The following is a 22,120-nucleotide window of genomic DNA, read 5'->3' on the forward strand; positions in this document are numbered from 1 at the left end:
TTTGGTTAACATGTAAAATATGATTAACCTTGTTTAAGCATTACTGCGGACACATTTTCATAAATGATGTCCTATGACCCTTTTTTGTCTGAGGCAATAAATAGTTATGCAAAAAAGGGATGGTCCCTTAAATGTCTCAGATTAAATAAACATCCATTCAATTTATATCTCAAATTAAAACTAAAACTTCTGTGGAGTTTGGTTAAGTATTTTATTATTTTCAGAGATGGTTCCAGCTTTGGTTGAGTCTAAAAAATACAAGTACTGAAATACCACAGGAAAGATTGTATCTATTTCTATCCTCTCCCAAACTAGGAATTACTGATTATTTTAGAAGCCCTGATCTCATGCAATTTATAGCCCAATTTGGGATCTAAAGAAGCCTCTAAAGATCTGTGGCTATCTGAACCACTCCAACCACACACCAAAAGATGTGTTGGGTTGGCTGAAAATATTCCACTGAAACTTTCTATAAATGGAAGGTTGATTTTCAACTAAACAAAAATTTCAGATTAAGTTTCAGCTTTCCATCCAAGATCAGGGCTTGTATTTTTATTGGCCAAATTGTATTCCCCAGTTTTTGAGATTCTTTTTTCAACACAAAGTTAAAATGTTAATGAAAATTAAACTTTTTGCTTTTTGCTTTATATTTTTTGTGGGGAAAAAATCTGTCCACCTCTACTTGTTCCTTCCTTTTCCACATCCACTTAATATCATAACTTGTTTAGTTTCTGGTACTGGCCATTTCTGCGATCATGACTCACTTCTTCAGGATCTGGCTCTTGTGATGATAGTTCTCGCGGGCGATGAGAGCCGCCATGTCAGCCAGTGCTCTGAAGCGCTGCTCCCTGGGCAGTACATCAGCCACAACAGCCTTGAGTTTCTTAGTGGCAGCCTCCACCTTCTCCACGCTCTCTGGCTGGAAGTCCTGCTTCCTGATCACCTTCCTCATGTCCTCCAAGTATGACTCACGCAGGGCTGCTTTCTTCAGGAACCTCTGGGCCAGCTGTTCCACGCTTTCCAGCCTCCTCATCTCCTGCTGCAGTGCTTCTCCCCGGCTGTGCTCTGCTTTCTCCAGGATGACCCAGTGCTTCTCCACATCTTGCAGGGTCCTGCCTTCCGGGGGCAGATATGGCCATTGGTTGTTGGCTCTCTGCTTGGTTCTGATCTGGAAGAAGTGGGCTTCAATCATGCCCCTCTCTTGGTATTTAGGGGGCTTCTCTACCGTGCGGTAGGTCTTGAAGTTGGCCATGAGCATCCGCATGTCCTGTATGGAGTTGGGAAAGTGGCGATCGTCCAACTCTATTACTTTCTGTTTAATCCATTTCAACAGCTCGGAGGTCATCTGCTCATATTGACACTTCAAGTCATCTATCTCCTTCAGCAAAAGCAGAATCTGAAACATAAGCATGGAAACATAAGGTGTTTAAGCAGCAAAAAGAAGCAAAGAGGAAGAAAACTATGTGGCATCATGCTCCTAAACTCAATTTAATCAGGATGCAAATGAGCTGCAGGTCAGTGGCCATCAGGACAAGGAAAGTGTTCTTTAACACAGCAGGTTGCCATGTCCATCCAGTTATGAAATCAGCATGGAGACAGTTAGCACAGGAGAGACAAGGAGAATTCCTTCCCAGGCTATGTTCAATAAGAGTAGAATGATCATCCCCAAAACATGTTAAGCAAAGGGATATAAAGTGATTTCATGTACCAATATTAATTTTAGTTCCTTTTAAAAAACAAAAGAATCTTGAGGCTCATATAAGTTATAGACAATGCTAGCTACTTGCAAGAGGTAGACATTATGTTGTCAAGAACTATGCAAGCTTCCTCTTAGGACTCCAAAATAAGAATTCTATTTTCAGAATTTGTTTTTGTTCCACATTGGAACAAACCCAAGATCTTGCAATTTTTTTAGGGAAATAAAAGCAATGATGGAGAGGAAGTGAGAGAGATTTGTGCCCTAGGATAGCCAATGGGCCAGTGGCTAGGGACCCTCTCCTGGGATGTGAGAGACTAAGGTTCAACTCTGTGGTCTGCCTAATTTGTAGGAGGAGTTTGAACCTGGGTTTCTCTCAGTCTTGGCAAATGCCTTGGCTATTCTGAGGAGTCTGCCTTCCCCCCACCTCAAATTCCATTCTAGGCCTGAGAAACCTTCATCAAGAAAAATTCATCAACATAGATACTTTTCCACAAAAAGTTTCAGTGAGTCAGCCTTTTCCAATGAAACAACATTTTGATGGAAATATCGCAACCACTTCTCCTTTCTACCTCAGGTCAGCCCGAGACACCTTGTTCCTGAGCAGCAGCGCTCTTGCCACTGACTCCTGAACTTGTGTTGAACAGACACTGAAAAATGTGCCACAATAAGCAATGCTTTTGGAGGACGGCAAATGTCAACTAGTAGAGACTCTGACACCGCAATGCTCATTTATTTGACTTGCCATGTTGCCTGGATTGGGACTCAGGTTTCCTGAAGTAAAAGGTTAGAGTAAAATCTGTAGTGAATCAGAGTGAGACTCAAATCTCTCTTATATACACCTCTTATTCCTTTTTCTTTGTGCTTTGTATTGTATTTCTTCCTCGTCACCCTGTGTGACTCCTACACCTGAAATGCCCCCAAGATACCTTGGCTAACATTGGCTGAAACCTATTGCATGATTGTTCAAATGCAGAATGACATTCTGTGTCTCTGTTGCTCTGTGTGGAGACTCAGCACCCATCTGTTCTGCTCTGCAGACACTTCAGTTAATAAAGAAGGTGTTGCAAGTGAACAAAGATCTAAGAGCTACATTCTAATCTGCTTTTGCCCATCACAAAGTGCACTTGGAAAAGAGTGGCTGTCCAAATGCTCGAAGAGGAGTGAAACAGCACCAACCTTTAGTGCAGGAAAAGCAGCCTGTGGCATCAGGGCTCCCTTCTGTATGTTCTGCCATCGCACCCAGTTCTGGCTGAAGGATCCTAATAAGTGCATAGTCACTGAAGCGTGTGGGGGAAGGGATATTTACCTCTCTCGATTGATTCCTGCTGCAACCCTGGTCACCCACTTAGCCCCTGCTCTCAGGCTGTCTTGACACATTGAGGCTTCCCTCCTCAATCCTATTAGTGAATTCAGAGCTGCCTATCTGAGGGAACTAAGGACATGAAGATATTATGGTGTGTTCATGTGTGTGTGTTTATTTGCGCATGCGTACAGAGATGGCAGAGAACCTCTAAGAAGAAACTAGGGGGAAAAAAGCTGAGGGGGGAGAGAATAATGGGAAACAAAAAGTAGGTAACTGCAAGGAGAAAAATAAACAATGAAAATAAAAAACACAAACAGGAAAATGCAGAAAATTAAAAAGTGGAGGAAGGTAGATTCACCCCAAAATCTTTTTCCAGAATATGAAGATGTGTCCTTTGAGTTCTTATGTGATTCATCTAAGTAGTGCCTATGACAACAGGGACTTTCAAAATGGCTACCCTAAATAAACACAGTGAGTAGACTTAAAAAGTTCCCTCCTTTCTGAGGCAGATTCCCATTTGCAGTGATAATCTATTTTATGTAAAGGAAGCAACTCTGAAGCCAGAAGAAACTCTGCAAATGTGACCTTTGCTCTGTAGATTATAACTGTGGAACTGGCTAATGTTAGGAATATAGTGGTGTGAGAGAGGAAATAAGATGGTCTAATGAAGAACCTGAAATATTTTTCCACGCCAGAGTCTAAAGTAGTGCCCAATCATTGTTTAATCAAGCTACAAGTCCTCCTCTCTTCTAACATCTCTGTTAAGAGTACAGTGCTGTTGTTGATATTCAGCTCAGGATCTCCTTCTCTTTATCCCAGATTAGCTAACAGCACAAACCCTCCACTGAGAAAGCTTTTTAATCTTGTCATAACAAGGAAAATCATGCTTTGGATTTTTGTCCCTGCCGTGCTGCAAAAATATCCCTGCCAGAGTACAACCATCTTTTAAAAATCAGATTTTCATCACCTCACATGCACACATAGAAAGGTGAATACTTTCTGGGTTCACTTTATATTTTTGGTTAAAAAGGAAGGGAATTTTGCAAACAGAAAAGTTATTGTTCCCAAAGAAAACAGTTGTAATTGCAACAACCACAGCATTTTGGCCAGAACCAGTGAAAAATACCAGTGGTTTTTCCATGAGAAATGTTTAAAAAACTTATTAATTTAATTTTTTAATAAAGAACTGAAATCAATTTGGTTTTTGTTTTTTTTAAATACGGTACTAGCATTTATTTGTTTTAGTCTTTTTTTATTTTGTGTTTTTTTTCCTTATTTTTTTTCCTTTTGTCCCCTCATCACTGGAAAAGAGGGGGGGAAAGAAGAGAAAAGGGAAAAAACACAAATCAGATTGAAAACCTAATTTCTTCTGAAACATAATTTCAGAGACATTTTTCCAGATTTTTTTCTGTTTAGGAAAAAAGGCTATTTTCCATGATAAATTTTTGATAATTTTTTTTTGACCAGCACAAATTTCTGTATAACTATATTATTGTAGAGATTAAATGACTTCTCCATGTGCCTCACTGCTTACTAAGCACCTCACTTATCAATTACCAAATATGACTAAATAATGAAGTTAATTTTCATATAGATAGATCCCTTTAGAAAGGCTAGATTATAGCAGCAGATAAGTCATTGCCAAACAGAATTGTGTACACACTCACACCAGTTGTATTGTTGACAAGTGACTATGGAAGGCTCCATAGAATCAAGTCTCTGAAACCACTGCGCAAATGGCTTGAGTTAACATGACTGTGCAGTTCTCCTGAGGTAAGGCTTTCCCCCAAACTGGTTGAACTTTATGCTACCAGCAAGAGGGCTCAGTTGAGAGAGCTGGAAGGCAATAGGAAAAGTGGTATGCACTGACTTTAAAGAGCCTTTTCTGGAAAGTCTGGTCCTGCTTCAGCCTTGAAAAGTAGTGGTAATAGAGTGACACATAGGTCATGATGGATCTCTCGTCCGGGTGAGGCACTGCCACATCCTCAGCATCCAGCAGCTTAGTGATCCCCAGGTGCCTCTGTGCCACACTGAAGGCATTGTTCAGGTTCCTGATGGGCTGCTCGCGCAGCAATGAGCTGTACTGGATGAGATCAGGTCTGGATGAGGAAACACACACACACAAAGGACATAAGAGAGGAGGGTTAGATTTCGAAACAACAAAACACCAATTAGTTACTATCAAGAAGAGTTATGCTTTCCACACATTACATAGCTACACAACATGCTGTATGTGCACATTATGTACTGCAGTGTAGCGCCTGGGACCTATCACTGCTCTTTTCATTATGGGCTGTACAGTAGCAACTATTCACACAGATTTTCCTTTGGCTTCAGGGGGCATGTGCTCAGCTTTCCTCCTGCCTCTTGTTGTCCCGGGCAGCTGAAACAATCACTCCCTAGGCAGGAATTTCAAATGTGGGAATCTTGTCCCTTTCTGAGGAGTTCTGAGGTTCTAAGTCTTCTTGCCAATATATGGAGCAGCACAGGTATCTGAGGGGAGAACTGTCCAAGGTGACAGTCCCCTTTTCTCCCTTTGTTCTTCTTCTCCCTGCTGATTTCCCTACCCCTCAAAAACGGCAGCAAGGGAAAGAAGGAAAGCCTGCTCCCCAAAGCTCTCTGACGGGCTGAAGTGCAAGCTGAGACCACAGAAAACTCCATTATTGATAGCATTTCAGAAAGTGCAGTTGAAACCAGAGAGAAAGGTGAAGCTCAAAGAAAGCAAATTCAATGTATGTTTCTCTAGTATTTTTCTTCATGCAGGTGTTTTGAACAGGAGAAGCCAAGTTTGGAGACATTGTTACCCACGCCTATCAGTGCTTGCCAGCATGGATCAGTGAAAGCACAATTCTCCAGCATGGCACTGGTAGTAAAATCACATTCCTGAAGACACTCAGCAGAATCTTTGCTCCTGCAGAGGACACAAACCAGCCGAGATGATGAGTCACCACTGAGTGGTCCCATGCCAGCATCTCCTCCGGCGCAGTTGTACCACTGCCAGGGTCCAGCCCTGGTCTCAGCCCTTCTATGCAGCTGCGTCTGTCTGAGATACGTACAGCAGCCCCACCAGAAGATAGGGCTGGGAGTGGTAAAGCCGCATCAGAGGAGGTGGCTGCACTAGGCCACCTGGCAGCCCCATGTTCTTCTCCTTTGGCCACTGCAGTTCCAAAGTCTCCAGAGGTCAGAGCCCTCCTCCCCTTCTCAAGTAATGAGAGATGAATCAGGGGCAGATGGGGATCCTGGGCTGAGGGTGGCTGTAGGATGGGGAGGAGTCATGTGGAAAATTACGTGGGGAGATCTTGTGCCCCCTTTAGCTCATGACCCAACCATACCATAAGAAATGGATTCTACTTGCACCACTGATTCAGACCCCAGAAGTGATCATACTAGAGCAAGACACAGTGGCATCAGCTGTTATTGAAGCCTCCCCACATCACCTATTTACCTGTGAACGTGAATGAGAGCATTGAAAGCCAGGCCATCAGACCAGCTTCTGGAGAAGTCCTTCACGCTCACATTGGAGTAGCTAGCAGTCTTATGCTGACACCAGATTAGCAGGGCTTCATTCGCAGACAGTACGTCAGCACGGACTCCAAATTCCTCCTGGGAGGAGGGCAAGGACGGTACATTCAGGATAGGCAATACATTCCTGCTCATAATAACAGCAGTCACACCATAGCTAAAGCTGCAACTCAGTTTCTTTTAAAAAATTGACTTATGTCCCTTCCTAAAATCCACAAAAATTCATATCAGTCTTAAAATTGGTAGGCAAGGTCAAAGGTCAAGGCTAAAAGCTTTTACCAAGTTGGAGCTGAACAAGGCTGTCCCTACATTATGACACCCTAAAATAGGTCTTCAGAAAGTTCAGAAAGTCTTTTTTGGTTCATTTTTTAACAAGCTAATGGAAAACAAGAGAGGCATACAGCTTAGTTTATTTGTCTCCTTAGCTATGATCTTGTATCCTGCACCAAAATTTAGATCTTTAATTTTAAAAGTTACTGGCTTTCGATTTGGCTACATCTCTAAGGAATCCAGCACTGGCCAATTTATCATAGACATTAAGTGATTCCTGGAGACTTTAAACAAGTCTTTAGCACTTTTCCTTGATCAGAAGGTAGCCCAATCAACAAGGGAAAATGTTTCTCCAAAAATGTGCTTTACAAGGCTTGCAGAAGAGTGAGGTGTATATGGGATTCAATAAATCTCCAGCTTCAGGGTACTTCAAGAATATTTTGGGTCATAAATGTATAAGGGAAACACCATGTTTGGCTGAAACAAGTCACACCATATCTTCAGCTGACATGACAGTGAAATTTATTAAAATAAGGAAGTAGATCTTCATCCTAATCCCAATAACTACTTCACCCCCAGAAATTAGTTTTTTATGTGATGTTGGTGTTGGTCTCTCTAATGAAGTATAAGAGAGACTCAAGTTTTGTGTGTGAGCAGAAGAGAATATGGAATTCAAAAGAAGCTCTTAATCCTTCTAGAATTATGGCTGATGGGGGTTTCCCCATGAACTCACTAAGTTTTTCTTCACTTTCCCCTTAATATTACATCAATAAATTGATGTGTATATGCACCATTGACCTTCATTGGGTGAAATCAGAACTGCTGAATAGTTCAGAAGTAGGGAGGGTCAAAGTTTGTAAAATAAAATCTTACATTAAAAATGGCTTCTTGATTAATGCCAACATTTTCATTACAATGTTTATAATGATTTGAAAAAGTCCACTTTTTAAATTAAACAATTTGAAAGAAAAAAAAGTTGTTCTGAATCAGTTCAAAAACAAAAAAAAGGTCAAAATGATTCAAAACAAAATGGTGTGAGTTTTCATTTGGTTTCCCAAGAGGAAAAAAGGGAAGGGAAGAAAGGAACGAAAGGGAGAAAAGCAGAATTTTTTTATTTTATTTAATTCAAAGTGAAATGATTTTTCTTTTTAAAATTCTGTAATAAATAAAATGAAATAAACATTTTTGCTCTAATTTTTCTATGTTAAGTAATTCCCTTTTTAAAAAGGAGCTTTAGTCATAAGTCTCATGTTGCTATCAGTGAATGGAAATTCTAGTTTAGCTTAAGTATGAATCTGAGTCTCCCTGTTAATTCCCTTCTTTTATCATTCACGGGGAGAACACGACTGCCTGCAGTGCAGCCAACCTGCTCCTTACATTTGCAGCTCTGTATTAAGAGAATATTCATAAAGGGACCTCAGGCGTCAGTCACCTTCAAGACTCAAAAAGGATTTTTTTCCTTCAGTGCACAACTGAAATCTGAGTTCTTTTTCACCTTCTGGAATAGGCTTTTAAGAGAGCTTGTAGAATTCTCCTCACTGGTGGTTTTTAAGAACTGTTTGAACAAATCTGTTAGTCTTCTAAGGTTACTTAGTCCTGCCTAATGGTCTGAAACTGAATAGGAAGAGGGGAGGGAGCTGTGTGATTGCATTTAAAGGCATTGGGCAGATGATGCAAAAATCCTGAGGGAGTCTGTATGCACTTAGCCAGTGATGTCAACAATGAAGATCCTTTAGCAGCTATCAGCCAGTCCAGTAGAGAGCAGTGGTAAAAAGACACATTAGCTGAACACAAGAGCCATGTGGCTATCATTCCTTGTACTAGCAGAGAGAGTGTTACTGCTCCTCCAGCACCTCAACTAAGCCCTGTACTTTCAGTGGTGATGGAAAATGAGTCTGAATGTAACATCATATGATTGCAGGCGGCAGATGACCGGTATGCCAGTGGGTTGGATACATTAAACTTTTCAGCACATCAGAAAATAGCAAAACTGGAAATAAGTATATTTTTAACACTGAGGGTAAAAATTAGTCATTGGACTAGCTAAGCAAGGGATGTGGCATGTTCTCCCTCACTTGTGGTCTTTAAATCGAGATTGAATTTTTTTTAACCTCCACCCCAGTTCAACCACGACTTATAGATGCAAAAAATTCAGGGTGAAATGTTATGGTGTGTGTGATCCAAGTGGTCAGAATAGATTATCATAATGATCCCTTCTAGCCTTGAGCTCTATGAAATCTCTGAAACAAATATAGGCAATCAGAAGAACAAAGACCTTGTTTTACCTTATCAAGTTTGATGGAAGAAATCTGGATCCGGAGGATAATGATCCAGATTAATCCTAGGATTAGAATTCGGTCCCCATCTACAATGTTCTCAGGCCCAATCACCTTTACTTGCACCTGCTAATAGACAAGCAATTCCTTTCAGCATAAAGCAATCGGTTTCCACCAGTTTGGAGAGGGCACTTGCATAATAAACAATATGTGCAAAAATATGTGTTCCCTCTTGGCTCTTATTCAGAAAGCAACAAAAACTGTACAATATTGGAAAAGGGTTGAATCCCTTTAAATAGTTTGTGAGCCTTTTATTGGCTCTGTCCTCTGTGTTTCAGATGCCACCCAGAACCCTGTCAAAGCAGCAGAATATTTATGTAGCTATAACTTCCATGCTGCATATAGTTAGTCAACATGGTTATTTGGATTTCCCTGTACCTATGTGCTACACCACATTTGTTTTGTAATAAATGAAAGGCACAAGATGTTCCTTTAACAAGTAACAAGAGAGAACATGGATATCAAAAAGTTTCATGGTGGATAGTATCTGGCAGCTTGAGAAATTATGAGCAAACTAATGAAGGTGCAGTGACAGCAGCAGAACCACCCTCTTCTCTCACGTGAGAAGGAAACTCCTCATGAGAGAAGGTTAATATGAAACCAGGGAAAGAAGGTGAAAGGGACAGATTAAACAAACAGCTCATTATGTAGCATATAGGAAAAAGCAAGCAAGCAAATCCCCCTGTAAATTTAATTTTGAAGTTAGCTTGGAAAATATTCAGGTGAGTGTCAACTTCCACATCTCACCTTGGATTTGAGGAACATGATAGCTTTGCTATTGTTCTCCAGAAAATGTACCCTCATCTTGCCCCTATTTGGTTTAGGCAGTGATTCTCCAAAGAGCAGCTCCAGCAATCGTAAGAGGTAAATGCCATCCTTCAAGTCAGTGTAGATGTCTTCTATCACAATGTTCACCTGCAACGACAAAACACAGCAAATAGAAAGTTGGTCCCTCTGGCTCTGGAACTTGGCTGACAGATTTTCATTTTTTTAAAGCATGGTGTAAAGAACATTTAGATGCTGAAGTCACAAGATCTGCTCTGTAATATCTAGTTTCCCTTCTGCCTGTGAATTGACCTGTTACAAAGTTAATGGAAACTACACTGAGCAGGCTGGTGGAGCTGTATAGTACGATTTGGCAGTTTCTGAGCTGTTCGGTAGCTCCAGTTCTCTATGCTTGGCTACTGGATTAACAGCTCTTCTGTTAATCCAATGGCCAGTTCCATTTCCATTTTTCCCCACATAGTCTCAAGCAAGACCTGCAGGCTTTTCCTGAGTTTCACCTGAAGGCCACTTGATTTGGTTTTCTAGTGGGAGACTGTTTGGGAGCTTTTTGGGGTGGAGATGAAATATTCCCTTCTAATTCATATAATTAAAGCTAGGCCCGAAGTGGATTTGACATCTCCTTAGGCCTTCTGCTCCCCCACCCAGCATGTTTTCTGAATTCCCACTTATATAACCCCCTGCCTTAGCATGTACAATACATGGAGCCAAAATGTACTTTCCCTACATGTGGATATTTTTGTGTTAAGAGGCACATTCACACTCAGGCTAAAAGACTCACTTTTTCCAGAATTTTTCTTGCCATATTTGCTGATAATCAAATTTATCTGTAGTGGGGATGTTAAATATCGATTAACTAATTGAATAGTCGATGGGATTTCCATTGACTATTCGATTAGTCGATAAGGACTAGCGCACGTTCCTCCATTGAAATGTACAAGAGTCCCCAGAGGCTCCATGGCCCCAGGGTCCATGTGGGCACTCACACTTTGAAAGGTACAAGAGCCCCAGTGGGCTAAATTCCAGTTCAGAGTTATAATAGAACACTATTTCCAGCCTTAAGTAAAGCATCACAGTCAGAGCTTTAAGATGCACACACAAAAGCAGAAAAGGGCAACTAAAATGATTAGGGGTTTGGAACGGGTCCCATATGAGGAGAGGCTAAAGCAACTGGGACTTTTCAGTTTAGAAAAGAGGAGACTGAGGGGGGATATGCTAGAGGTATATAAAATCATGAGAGGTGTGGAGAGGGTGAATAAAGAAAAGTTATTCATTATTTCCCATAATATAAGGACTAGAGGACACCAAATGAAATTTATGGGTAGCAGGTTTAAAACTAATAAAAGAAAGTTCTTCACACAGCGCACAGTCAACCTGTGGAACTCCTTGCCAGAAGAGGCTGTGAAGGCTAGGACTATAACAGAGTTTTAAAGAGAGTTAGATAAATTCATGGAGGTTAGGTCCATAAAAGGCTATTAGTCAGGGGGTAAGGAATGGTGCCCCTGGCCTCTGTTTGTCTGGAGAAGGATGGCAGGAGACAAATTGCTTGATCATTGTCTTCGGTCCACCCCCTCTGGGGCACCTGGCACTGGCCACTGTTGACAGACAAGATACTGGGCTAGATGGACCTTTGGTCTGACCCAGTATGACCATTCTTATGTTCTTTTGTACCCTATTACCAAGGAGGTAACCCTATGCTTCAGCAATATGACATGTGTGTACTGTAACCTAATTATAACACGCATGGGGAATATCTTTTGGTCTCCATGTCATTAACCCATAAAAGTGGATCATTATTAGATGCCACCAAACATTCTAAGGTAATTTATTATGATGCTGAACTACTAATTTCTCAAGACAAACAGGATCATACTTTTAAGATGAAAAAAATAGCTTTTGGAATCAGAAATAGAACAGAATTACATATGAAGAAAATAAAACCAAACAACAAGCAGGTTTAAAGATCAAATCCCACCCTATTATATATGGGTTCAGCAGGCGCTTTTGCTGCAGAATGTCCGTTTAAAAAAAGTAAAAACCTCTTGGTTGTGTACTATGCCAGTTTTATTCATGAAGATAAAAATATTTTAAAAATGATATGAACCTTTCTGTATAGATCTGTGCTTTGCAGTATCATGCAGTAATAATCAAACAAATATTATTTAAAATAGTTTCATTCAGCATTTTTAATTTATGGGTCCAGAAACTGAAAGTACATTCCTGAGAAGACATGGATAAGCGTCCCATGAAACTTTGTACCTTATATGGCTTGAAAGTTCTCTCTCTCTTTTATGATGTTCTTTCACTCTTTTATGATGTGAGAATTGCGAGGGAAGCTTAAGACTGAAGTCAGCTTTTGACCTCAGAGGTATCTTTGACTTTACTGAAATAATACATATGAATATAGAGGGTGCTTTGATATCACCTTAATTTCTTCATTTGTTTGGGTAGCAGAACCAGGTTGAGTTTCATCACTCTCACACACTAATGTTTATTCAATCCCCTTGCTCTGCCCTAAAACCACCAAAACTTATAGATATCTGTCTTTGATGGGTCATCACTGCACATCTTGCAGATCATAGTGCTCACATTAGTCTAACACAGAGTGGAACCTAAGCTGCTCCACTGGTATTACCTCTGAGGTCCCCAGTCTGGTCAACTGGAACAATTGCCCCAAAATATATGGAAGCATTGCACAGAAACACACTTTTGTGAATGTCACAGATGCATTATTAACTGTACAATCAACTCCTATCTTTCTTTCACTTTAAATGAGTTCATATTAAGACTGCATTGGAGAGTCATAGTCAATGAGGCTGCACGAGCCCCAGATCAGTGGGATTAGATTGTATGGATTCTACAAATGAAGTTTTTTTCATGGGGGTTGCAATTCCTTTGTGGGGATAATAACTAGGCAATTCAGGACCTCACACAGAGAAGCTAATCAAAATAAGAAAATTCACACAAAGGTCAAGAGATTAAAGGAAGACAACTCAAGCTACAAGTCAGAACCCTGACTTCAGGGGAGACTGGGAACTTGAACCTTGAAAAAATCAGAAGGCTTGTTTTTTAGGTATGGTGAAAATATATGGCAGGAGTCTCTGTTGCTTATATGATACATCCAATGACAGTAAATAAGGAGCAAAAGCAATGAAAAGGTAAGTCCAAAGGAGAAGGGACTACTTACATTGTTATTGTAGAAAACATTGTTTATCCAGTTGGTGAAGGTTTTCTTCTGCATGGACATACGCTGCTCTTGCAGCTGCTTGATGTGATCTTGTACATTTTCTTTATCCATGATAACCTAAGATGACAAACAGCAACTACAGTCATTCACTCCTTCTTCCTCCCAAGGTGCTGTCAATACTCCCTTCACCTTTTAAGCTTTCTTTTCTTGGACACAGCCCCTCCCTTCACTACACAAACTACACAAGCACATACACAACTCAGAGAATTTATACCAAACTGCCCAATCATCTTTCACATTATCCTTTTTTATTCTCTTTCCAAGTCACTTGACCCCATTTGGTATATTGCAGTCTGCAAGCCAGCAGCGTCTTCCTAGAGTGTCCTGAGAACAGATGACCGGGAACTGAGGGTCAGTCTCTGCAGGCATTAGTGGCTGCCAACCCAGCCTTTAACACATTGCCTGAGAACCTATTCTAGTGTTATGGCTCCATTCTCAGTCACCTGCTTTCAGGACATTTGGTGGTATTGGTGTTGCCTTTCAGACCAGAGTATAGCTGATGGCATCAGGTGACTGTTTGGAGCCGGAATGAAAAATATGCCTGCCCCTTCTTTTGATGAGTCCCTCGTTGTCAATACATCCATCATTGTCAATGGAGTTCCCTGGCCAAAGGTACTATTTTGTAACAGACCCTCTGCCAGCTATATGAGGATGGTTTCCAAAAATCAAATAATATAAAAGCGGCAAGTTTGAGAACATTTAAGTGTCCAGAAATTCACTTTTTTAGGCTTCTAATTGTATTATCTTTAGAATTAGTATAGGAAGAAATGATGATGAATTACCTGGAAGCACAGCCTAGCTGTGAAACCACAAGGAATCTTGGTACCATGCAGTCAGAAGAGGAAATTACCGACAACTGGTATTGGATCACTGAAAAGAGAGAAGCAACTGGAACATAACTAGATTGACAAATCACAGGGGGAATGGGCACAAGAATTGTGCTTTAGAACTCCTTTTTTTCCTTCTGTCTGGGCCTTGCAGACAGTTATCAATGAAGAGTGGAATATTGGCAGCATTGTAAAACCCACAAGTCAGCTTGTGGCATGGTATGGGAGGTTAGAGCAATGTTGAGGTGCATGCAGCAGTAGCCCATGGAAAGTCACTTACATGTTATTCTATGTTGGCTCTAACACATGAGACTAAGACTAGAGGCAGTTTGAGGAAGGGGTTAAAAGCAAAGCTTTGCTCCTGTCACCCATGAGCAAGGTTCTGTTATTCTGTCACCACTTGTTATCTGCTTTGCCACTGCTTTGCTTTTCCAAAATAGTCACTACAATACAATCTGAAATACCAAAATAAAAAAAATAGAGACAACATCCATGACATTTTCATAAATGTTATACAAAGCTGATTGGGATTTTTGTAAATTTGATTTAAAAAACAAAACAAAGCACGTTTTCCTTTCTTTTGACCAGTTCTAGTACCGAAGGTCTTTGCTGTCTGGACAATGTCTAGCCAAAGAAGTGTCTTTCAATTAATTCTACTGTCCCAGGGCTGACCTACTGGATGTTCCCAGAAAAGCTGATGTCTCTTAGGGTGTGTCTAGACTACCTAGTTTTGTCGACAAAAGTGGACTTTTGTCGACAAAACTATACCAGCGTCTACACTACCGCTGAGTTCTGTCAACATAACGTCGACAGAACTCAGCAGTTTTGTTGACGCTGGTATACCTCATTTTACGAGGCATAACACCTTCTGTCGACAGAACTCTGTCTACAGAAGGTGTTATTGCCTGTAACATTGCGTCCAGACTACGGAGTTCTGTCGACAAAGCAGCTTGCTTTGTCGACAGAACTCAATGTGTCTGGACGCTCTTTGTCGACGGAAGTTTTGTCGACAGTATCTGTCGACAAAACTTCCGTCGACAAAACGCGGTAGTCTAGACGTACCCTCATCTTCCACACCCTTCTCCTGCATGGTCTTCAATCCCAAACCCGTATGACTTACACCAGGCCTACCATTGTGCAGCTATCCCAAATATAACTTAGTTGCCTTAGAATGCAGGATATATTTCCTGAAGGTGAAAATGGGGCACAGCATGAGGCTGGCCTATGCCCTGCCCCTCTTCCCTGTGTAATTCTGGCATTGCTATTTGCCCAAGCACTGTCTGCCCCCACATGTGAGGCTGGCACCAGTGGGTGTTTGTCCCATTTACTTTTGCTAATTGAGCAAGTTTGCACGAGTAAACAAGAAAAGTGCTCACTTCTGTTAAAAAAAAAATTAGGACAGCTGAGACAGGGCTTAAAAAGGGACAACACCACCCCAAACAGGAAGTATGGTCACCCTAAAGTTGGAGAATGGAGAAACAGGTGAATGCAGGAAATTGTAATGAACCAGAGCCCTATTGCAAGGCCCAGAAAGGATTGAGAATCCCTCTCCTACTGCAAGATCAAGTGCAGTAAAAATTCAGGTATCTCCAGAACACATCTTTATTCCTTGTCTTCCCCTGTATCTTATTCTACATGGTTAATACATTCTGTATAAAATAGTTTCACCTAAATGTCTTATTATATTCTTTATACAGTGTATTTTTCCTCATATCCTTCAGCTTTTGAAAGCTCTACCAGTGAAGTGCAATCTCCCTGAAATATATTAAAGCTCCTTTATCATTTTCAAAACTTCCTTGAGATCACGTTGGAAGGCTCTTCTTTTTTTATGGACCATACTTAGATATTCACACTCCAATCACATAGTGATAGAAATGTAGCTGTGTTAGTCTGGTGTAGCTGAAGCAAAATACAGGACTATGTAGCACTTTAAAGACTAACAAGATGGTTTATTAGATGATGAGCTTTTGTGGGCCAGACCCACTTCCTCAGATCAAATAGTGGAAGATGCTATCATGTGCCGAAAGTGTCCGTCTGCTATGTACACTGGACAAACGTCTCAGACACTTCGCCAAAGGATCAATGCCCACAAAACAGATATTAGACAGGATCACAAAGAAAAAACAGTTTCTTGCCATTTCAGCCAGAAAGGACACTGTTTCAACGACTTAATTACCTGCATCCTGCTTCAAAAACCTTTTAAAACCGCACTTGAAAGGGAATCCTCTGAACTGTTATTCATACTAAAATTCGACACTTTACGTGGGGGTCTCAACAAAGACTCTAGTTATCTTACCCATTACAAAGATAGCTTCCTCAATTATCACCTCTAATAACATTAGCTCACAGACATTTACCTCTCCGTCCTCCCCACCCCCCGCATCCCCCTTCTGTTCTGATATTTGATTTGTCCTTTTCATATGTGTTCATTTTTTTAAATTGTATCCTTTGGTATATATGGTTGTGACTATTTTCTTCCACTATTTGATCTGAGGAAGTGGGTCTGGCCCACGAAAGCTCATCATCTAATAAACCATCTTGTTAGTCTTTAAAGTGCTACATAGTCCTGTATTTTGCTCCAATCACATAGTGCTTCAAAGAGGGTTCACACTGATTGAAAAAGTTTTTGTTCATGTTGCTGCCATGTTCTCCATTCCACTGACTAGTGAACAATTGCCCACACTTATTAAGACAGACAAAGCTGTAAAGGAGTTGGTTTTCAGATGAGGCTGAGCATATGGATCAGTTTTGTATTGTAGCACACTCTCTTTCCCCCACACAAGTAGAGCTTCTTATTAAGACATATTTTAGGCTGAGATCTAGCTGCACTGGCAAAGAAGTGCACCACTAATAGAGCTTGACGACAGTGACATCTTTCTTTATTCCTCACAGAGAAAGAAAACCAAGGAACATTAATAGTCAGGACTTACCCAGGTTTGTAAAGATTCCACTTTCAAGTTCAGAAGTCCATCATTCTGGAGAACAAATGTCAACTCCAACTCTGCTGTTCCTGTATTTGGCTCCTCCTGGGTACTCAGAGTAACCTTTGGCTGTCATAATAAAGGGAAGGTATTTTATAATCTGTGTGCAAACCCTTCTACTGACTGTAGAGGAAACAACCCATTAGCACAGTGAGGGCTGGGGGTGGGGGCAAAGGTTATCACAAAGTGCCTTGCTGTGATTGTTATGCTAACAAACAGGGAAGGGGGCAGCTCCAGTGCTGATATACTAAACTAAGAGGTCCCTCAAGATGCAGGTGTTCTGGTACAGAAATCACAGCCCTCCATAGTTAAATAGATCTGATGAGCACAGGCTCTCCAGAAACCTATCTATGAGATCTCAGCTGGAATTTGAAATTGAAAGTTCCATAAAGAGTGCAGAGGTTCTAATTGTTCAAAAGTCATTTAAATGAGCTGACTCAAATGTGAAAGTGGAATTAGCATGCTGTAATTAGCAAGATACTGCTCTGAGGACGTTCACATTATTACATATTTACCTATCATCGGCAAGGCATTGCTATGGTGATTTGCTGTAAATAAGCACTTGTTTCTAGACTTCCCGTTGATAGACCAGATGATCTAATGTCAGTAAGCTTACAGCTCTGGAGCACCTCGGAAGTGACCGGGCAGCATTGTCACAAAGTACACTGGTCTTCGGGTATGTCTACGCTGCACGCTTATTTCAAAATAAGCTACTCTGAAATAAACTATCTGTGCCCACGAAAGCTCATGATACCATCTACATGTTTTGTTAGTCTTTAAGGTGCTACTAGACTATTTGTTGTTTTTTAAGTTTATCCTGTACAGACTAACTCGGCTACCCCCCGAACCTATTAGGTCAGTCCAGCATAAGAATAGCTCTATTAGGTTACTTAGCCTGGTATCCCATCTCCGATGGTGGCCTTGCCCGATGTTTCAGAGAATGCACAGAACAGGTAACTTTCACATGATTCATCTCCAGCCATCCAGTCATAGTTTCAGGCAATTGGGGGTTTATGAACATGTAGCTTGTGGAGTTTCATTTTTGACCAACTTGCTTAATCTCCATTAGTGGACCTATCCTCCACAGACCTAGCTAATTTGTCTTTGAACCTAGTTACAGTTTTGGCATTCACAACATCCCATGAAATGAGTTCCATAGGCTTACTGTGGCTATGTCTAGACTACAATGATTTATTGGAAAGGCCTGCTTCAAAGGCCTTTTAAGACTACACATGAAAGAGAATCCTCTGAACTGTCATTCATGCTTAAATTCGACACTTTACACTTAAGTTTGAATAAAGACTCTAATTACCTTACCCATTACAAAGATAGCTTCCCCAATTATCACCTCTAATATCATTAGCTCACAGACATTTACCTCCCCCCCACCCCCCTCTGTTCTGAAATTTGATTTGTCCTTTTCATATGTGTTCATTTTTTTAATCGTATCCTTTGGTATATATGGTTGTGACAATTTTCTTCCACTATTTGATCTGAGGAAGTGGGTCTGGCCCACAAAAGCTCATCACCTAATAAACCATCTTGTTAGTCTTTAAAGTGCTACATAGTCCTGTTTTTTGTTTCAGCTACACCAGACTAACATGGCTACATTTCTATCATTATTGGAAAAAGGTACGCAAATTGCATAGCCCCATTTGCACGTTTGCAATTTGCATACCTTTTTCCGATAGTTTTTTCATTAGAGGCTTTTCCAAAATTTGGCCCATCTACACCGGGCCAAATTTCAGAAAAACCTCCTCTTTTGGAAGAGCTCTTCTTTCTTGTTGAAGGAGGAAGACAGGGCTTCCAAAAAATCACGTTTGGTCTTCCTAAAAAAAAAAAAAAAAAGAGGAAGAGCAGACACGTTCCCTGGATGTGGCAGAGTTTTTCCCGGAAAAACCCTGTACTGTGGACATAGCCTGAGAGTTGTATGAAGTACTTCCTTTGGTTTCTTTTAAATCTGCTACCTAGTCATTTTTCTGGGGACATGTTCATTTTCTCCACCTCATTCATGATTCTACGGGCCTCTATCATATCTCCCCCTTCACTATCTCTTTTCAAAGCTGAACAGACTTTTAAATCTCTCTTTATATGGAAGCTGTTCCATATTCCTAATAATTGTTGTTGCCCTTCTCTGAACCTTTTCTGATTCTAATATGACTTTTTTAGATGAGGCAACCAGAACTGCATTCAGTATTCAAGGTATGGGTGTACCATGAATTTATATACAGGGCGTCCCCACTATACGTCATCCTGGTATACATCAGTTCCACACTAATGTTGTTAATGCTTGTAGGAATTGATGCATTAGAAGTCCTCCCATCCCCCCTACCTCCCTCTTCCTCGGCCCCAAAACCAAAAAAACCCAACCCCAATTCATCCAAACAGAAGTCAGCTGTAGGGGGAAAAAAATCCCCATTTTATGTTGTTTTGCTATACTTCCATATTTTGGAAGGTATCTTGGACGTATAGCAGGGATGCCCTATAGTGGAGTTATCATGTTTACTGTTTTATAGGTTTCCTAATGGTTCCAAATCTTATTAGCTTTTTTGACTGCCACTGCACACTGAACAGATATTATTACGGTAATATTCATAGTGACTCCAACATCACTTTCTCCTTTGGTAACAACTAACAGAGACATCATCACTTTGTACTTATAGCTGAGATTATTTTTTCCAATGTGCATTATTTATTAACAATGAATTTATCTGCCCTTCTGGTGCTCAGTCAGCTAGTTTAGAGAGACCCCTTTGTAAATCTTCAGTTAGCTTTGTACTGAACTATCTTAAATATTATCTTGAATAATAGCAAATCACAGACGAAGGGTGAACTGGATCTTTATGTCCACACCTTTCTCTATGGGGAATTGATTTGAGATCCTAGTTTAATTGAAAATATTTTTTTTCTTAGTTCTGTGCCACAGTTCAGGAAACCTCCAGAGCATGACACATGAACCATAGAAAGGCAGGGATTTTTTATGATATGTATAATCACTTCCATAAAACGCGAGTTAATCATTAGTTAATGATAAAATATAAGGAACAAAGTTTCTGCTTTTATAGCTGAAGGTTAACACTATGGGCACTAGGGGCACTACAGATCTTGAATGTCTTAATTGACGCTGTTTAAAATCATTGGATTGGACAATGAGCAACAATGTTTATAGAAATATACACAGTAGTAATAAATAAAGCTATTTTAAACGCACATCATCACAGTAAGAGGAACTACACACACACACACGTCAACTCCTGAACAACATCTGAAGAAAGGGAGGCCTACGGTGATTCATATTTAAACTAATGAAGCAAATCTTATGGTAAATGTGAGATATGGCATGTATTGTTAAAGGAAATGGAATTTTGTTCATTTCATATACAAGTCACCCTTTAAAAATCAATCACCTCTATAAAGGTCTGCCAGGCCCAGCCTGCTCCCATTGCAGAGAAATCAGGTTTTGCCTCTGACCACAGCAAATTGTGGGAGGAGGGAGTCATTTGTCTCCATGGGCCAAACCCTACTACGTTACTCCACTATAAATCTGGAGTATTCCCAGAGAAGGCAGATGCGCATCTTGCATTGATCATTTCTGGTAGCAAGCAAATGATATTGCATTTTACAGTTCAGCAGCCATACAACTACAGTTGTAAAGTATGTAGGGTGCTATCCCAAGAGAAATAATAATAATTTCCTCTCAAAGTGGGCTTTTGGACCGTTTGAAGAAACAATCCTGATGAAGCGGTCAAACTTCAATAGCACTATATCACTCCAGGACATACTTGAATGAGTGAAGGAAATTTGTCTTTAGCCTTATGCCTCGCTCATATCAGAGGTTTATATTGTAGAATCATAGACATGAAGGGCTGGGACTTCAAGAAGTCCATCCTCCTACACTAGACAGGATCAAGTAAACCTAAACTATCCCTGACAGGTGTCCATCCTACAAATGTTTATAGCTTTGCTCAAAAACCTTTTGTTAAGTAACCTAGACTGACAGAGTGCAAAAAGGGTACCTCTTTCTTCTAGCACTATGATGTGGCAGACTGGAATTTCAGGAGTAGATTCAAATAAATTAAAAAAAAACATTTTTCACTTAAATAGATAAATGATCCATTAATTTTAATATGTTAATTATTTGCTAATGAAATTTCTGGTTTTTTCTAACTGACAAGGCTTTCAATACATTCCCAAAGTTAAGAAACAGGTTGGAAGTTTTGGCAGATGAGCTAGGGAAATGGATGTTTTGGAACCTGGAAAGGTAAGGAAAATTATTTGGGACTGTGGAGTAAGATTATTAGCTGAATATTTTCTGCTAAGTTACCATTTAAACTAAACTAATGTTAGATTTCAGGATTAATATTCCCATGAAAATTAATGAATTGCATTTCAAAGAAAGTTGTTTCAGCCTGTTTGTAGACACAGGAAGACATCATGACATTGATTTATACTCACTTCACATTTGGAAAATTATTTTCAACCACAAGAGCTAGAAATAGATTTTAAAAATATCAAACAAGTTAAAAGAGCACAGCTGCGGAGTAGGCACTGGATTCTGCAGCAAATTCTAGGTGCATGGAATAGGCAGAGCCTCACATTGGCTGTCTTCACAGCACCTGGAAGGCAGGCAATGTGACCAACAGTAAAACTCCAATAGTCCGGCATCTAATTGTACGACACTCCTAATAGTCCAGCATCAAAATGGCAAAGCCTAGTGAGTGAGCTTCGGCAAAAAACGAGTCACAAGGAAGCAGCGACAGCAGCTGAACCGAGCGAAACCAGATGGGACCGAGTCAGTCTGCCACTGACATCGTATGACGCTGGACAGTGCTTGTGCTACAATAAAAAGGGTTAAAACACTTTATATACAGTATATACTGCATATATATATAACCATCCTAAAGTACCTTCTGATAGTCCCCCATATCCGATAATCCGACACCACCTAGGTCCCAAAAGTTCTGTATTATCGGAAGTCTACTGTATTTACAGAGAAGTGAACTGAGGAACAGAGATTAAGTGGCTTGTAATAGACTACTCCATAGCATAGAAGGAAGTAGTAATTCAGAGATATATGATCTAAACGAATAGACCAAACTTCCTCTAATTGATTTTACCTCTCAGAAAAAGATTTAACCACCAAAAGAACAGG

The 22,120-nt window shown here is 40.3% G+C and overlaps 1 protein-coding gene across 1 annotated transcript in view; it reads right to left on the reverse strand.

The window, feature by feature from the left end:
- The window catches only part of SPTBN5 (spectrin beta, non-erythrocytic 5), a 134,888-nt gene extending 121,020 nt beyond the window's left edge, over positions 1-13,868 (reverse strand). Inside the window, 6 exon segments of the mRNA XM_089778512.1 lie at positions 765-1,396; positions 4,873-5,101; positions 6,448-6,605; positions 9,080-9,199; positions 9,878-10,045; positions 13,101-13,868. Of these exon segments, the coding sequence (XP_089634638.1) occupies positions 765-1,396; positions 4,873-5,101; positions 6,448-6,605; positions 9,080-9,199; positions 9,878-10,045; positions 13,101-13,211 (1,418 nt within the window). The 5' untranslated portion in view covers positions 13,212-13,868.
- Between the last annotated feature and the right edge of the window lie 8,252 nt (positions 13,869-22,120).

Source organism: Pelodiscus sinensis, chromosome 5, assembly GCF_052426305.1.
Source record: "Pelodiscus sinensis isolate ZL-2025 chromosome 5, ASM5242630v1, whole genome shotgun sequence".
NCBI lineage: Eukaryota > Metazoa > Chordata > Testudines > Trionychidae > Pelodiscus > Pelodiscus sinensis.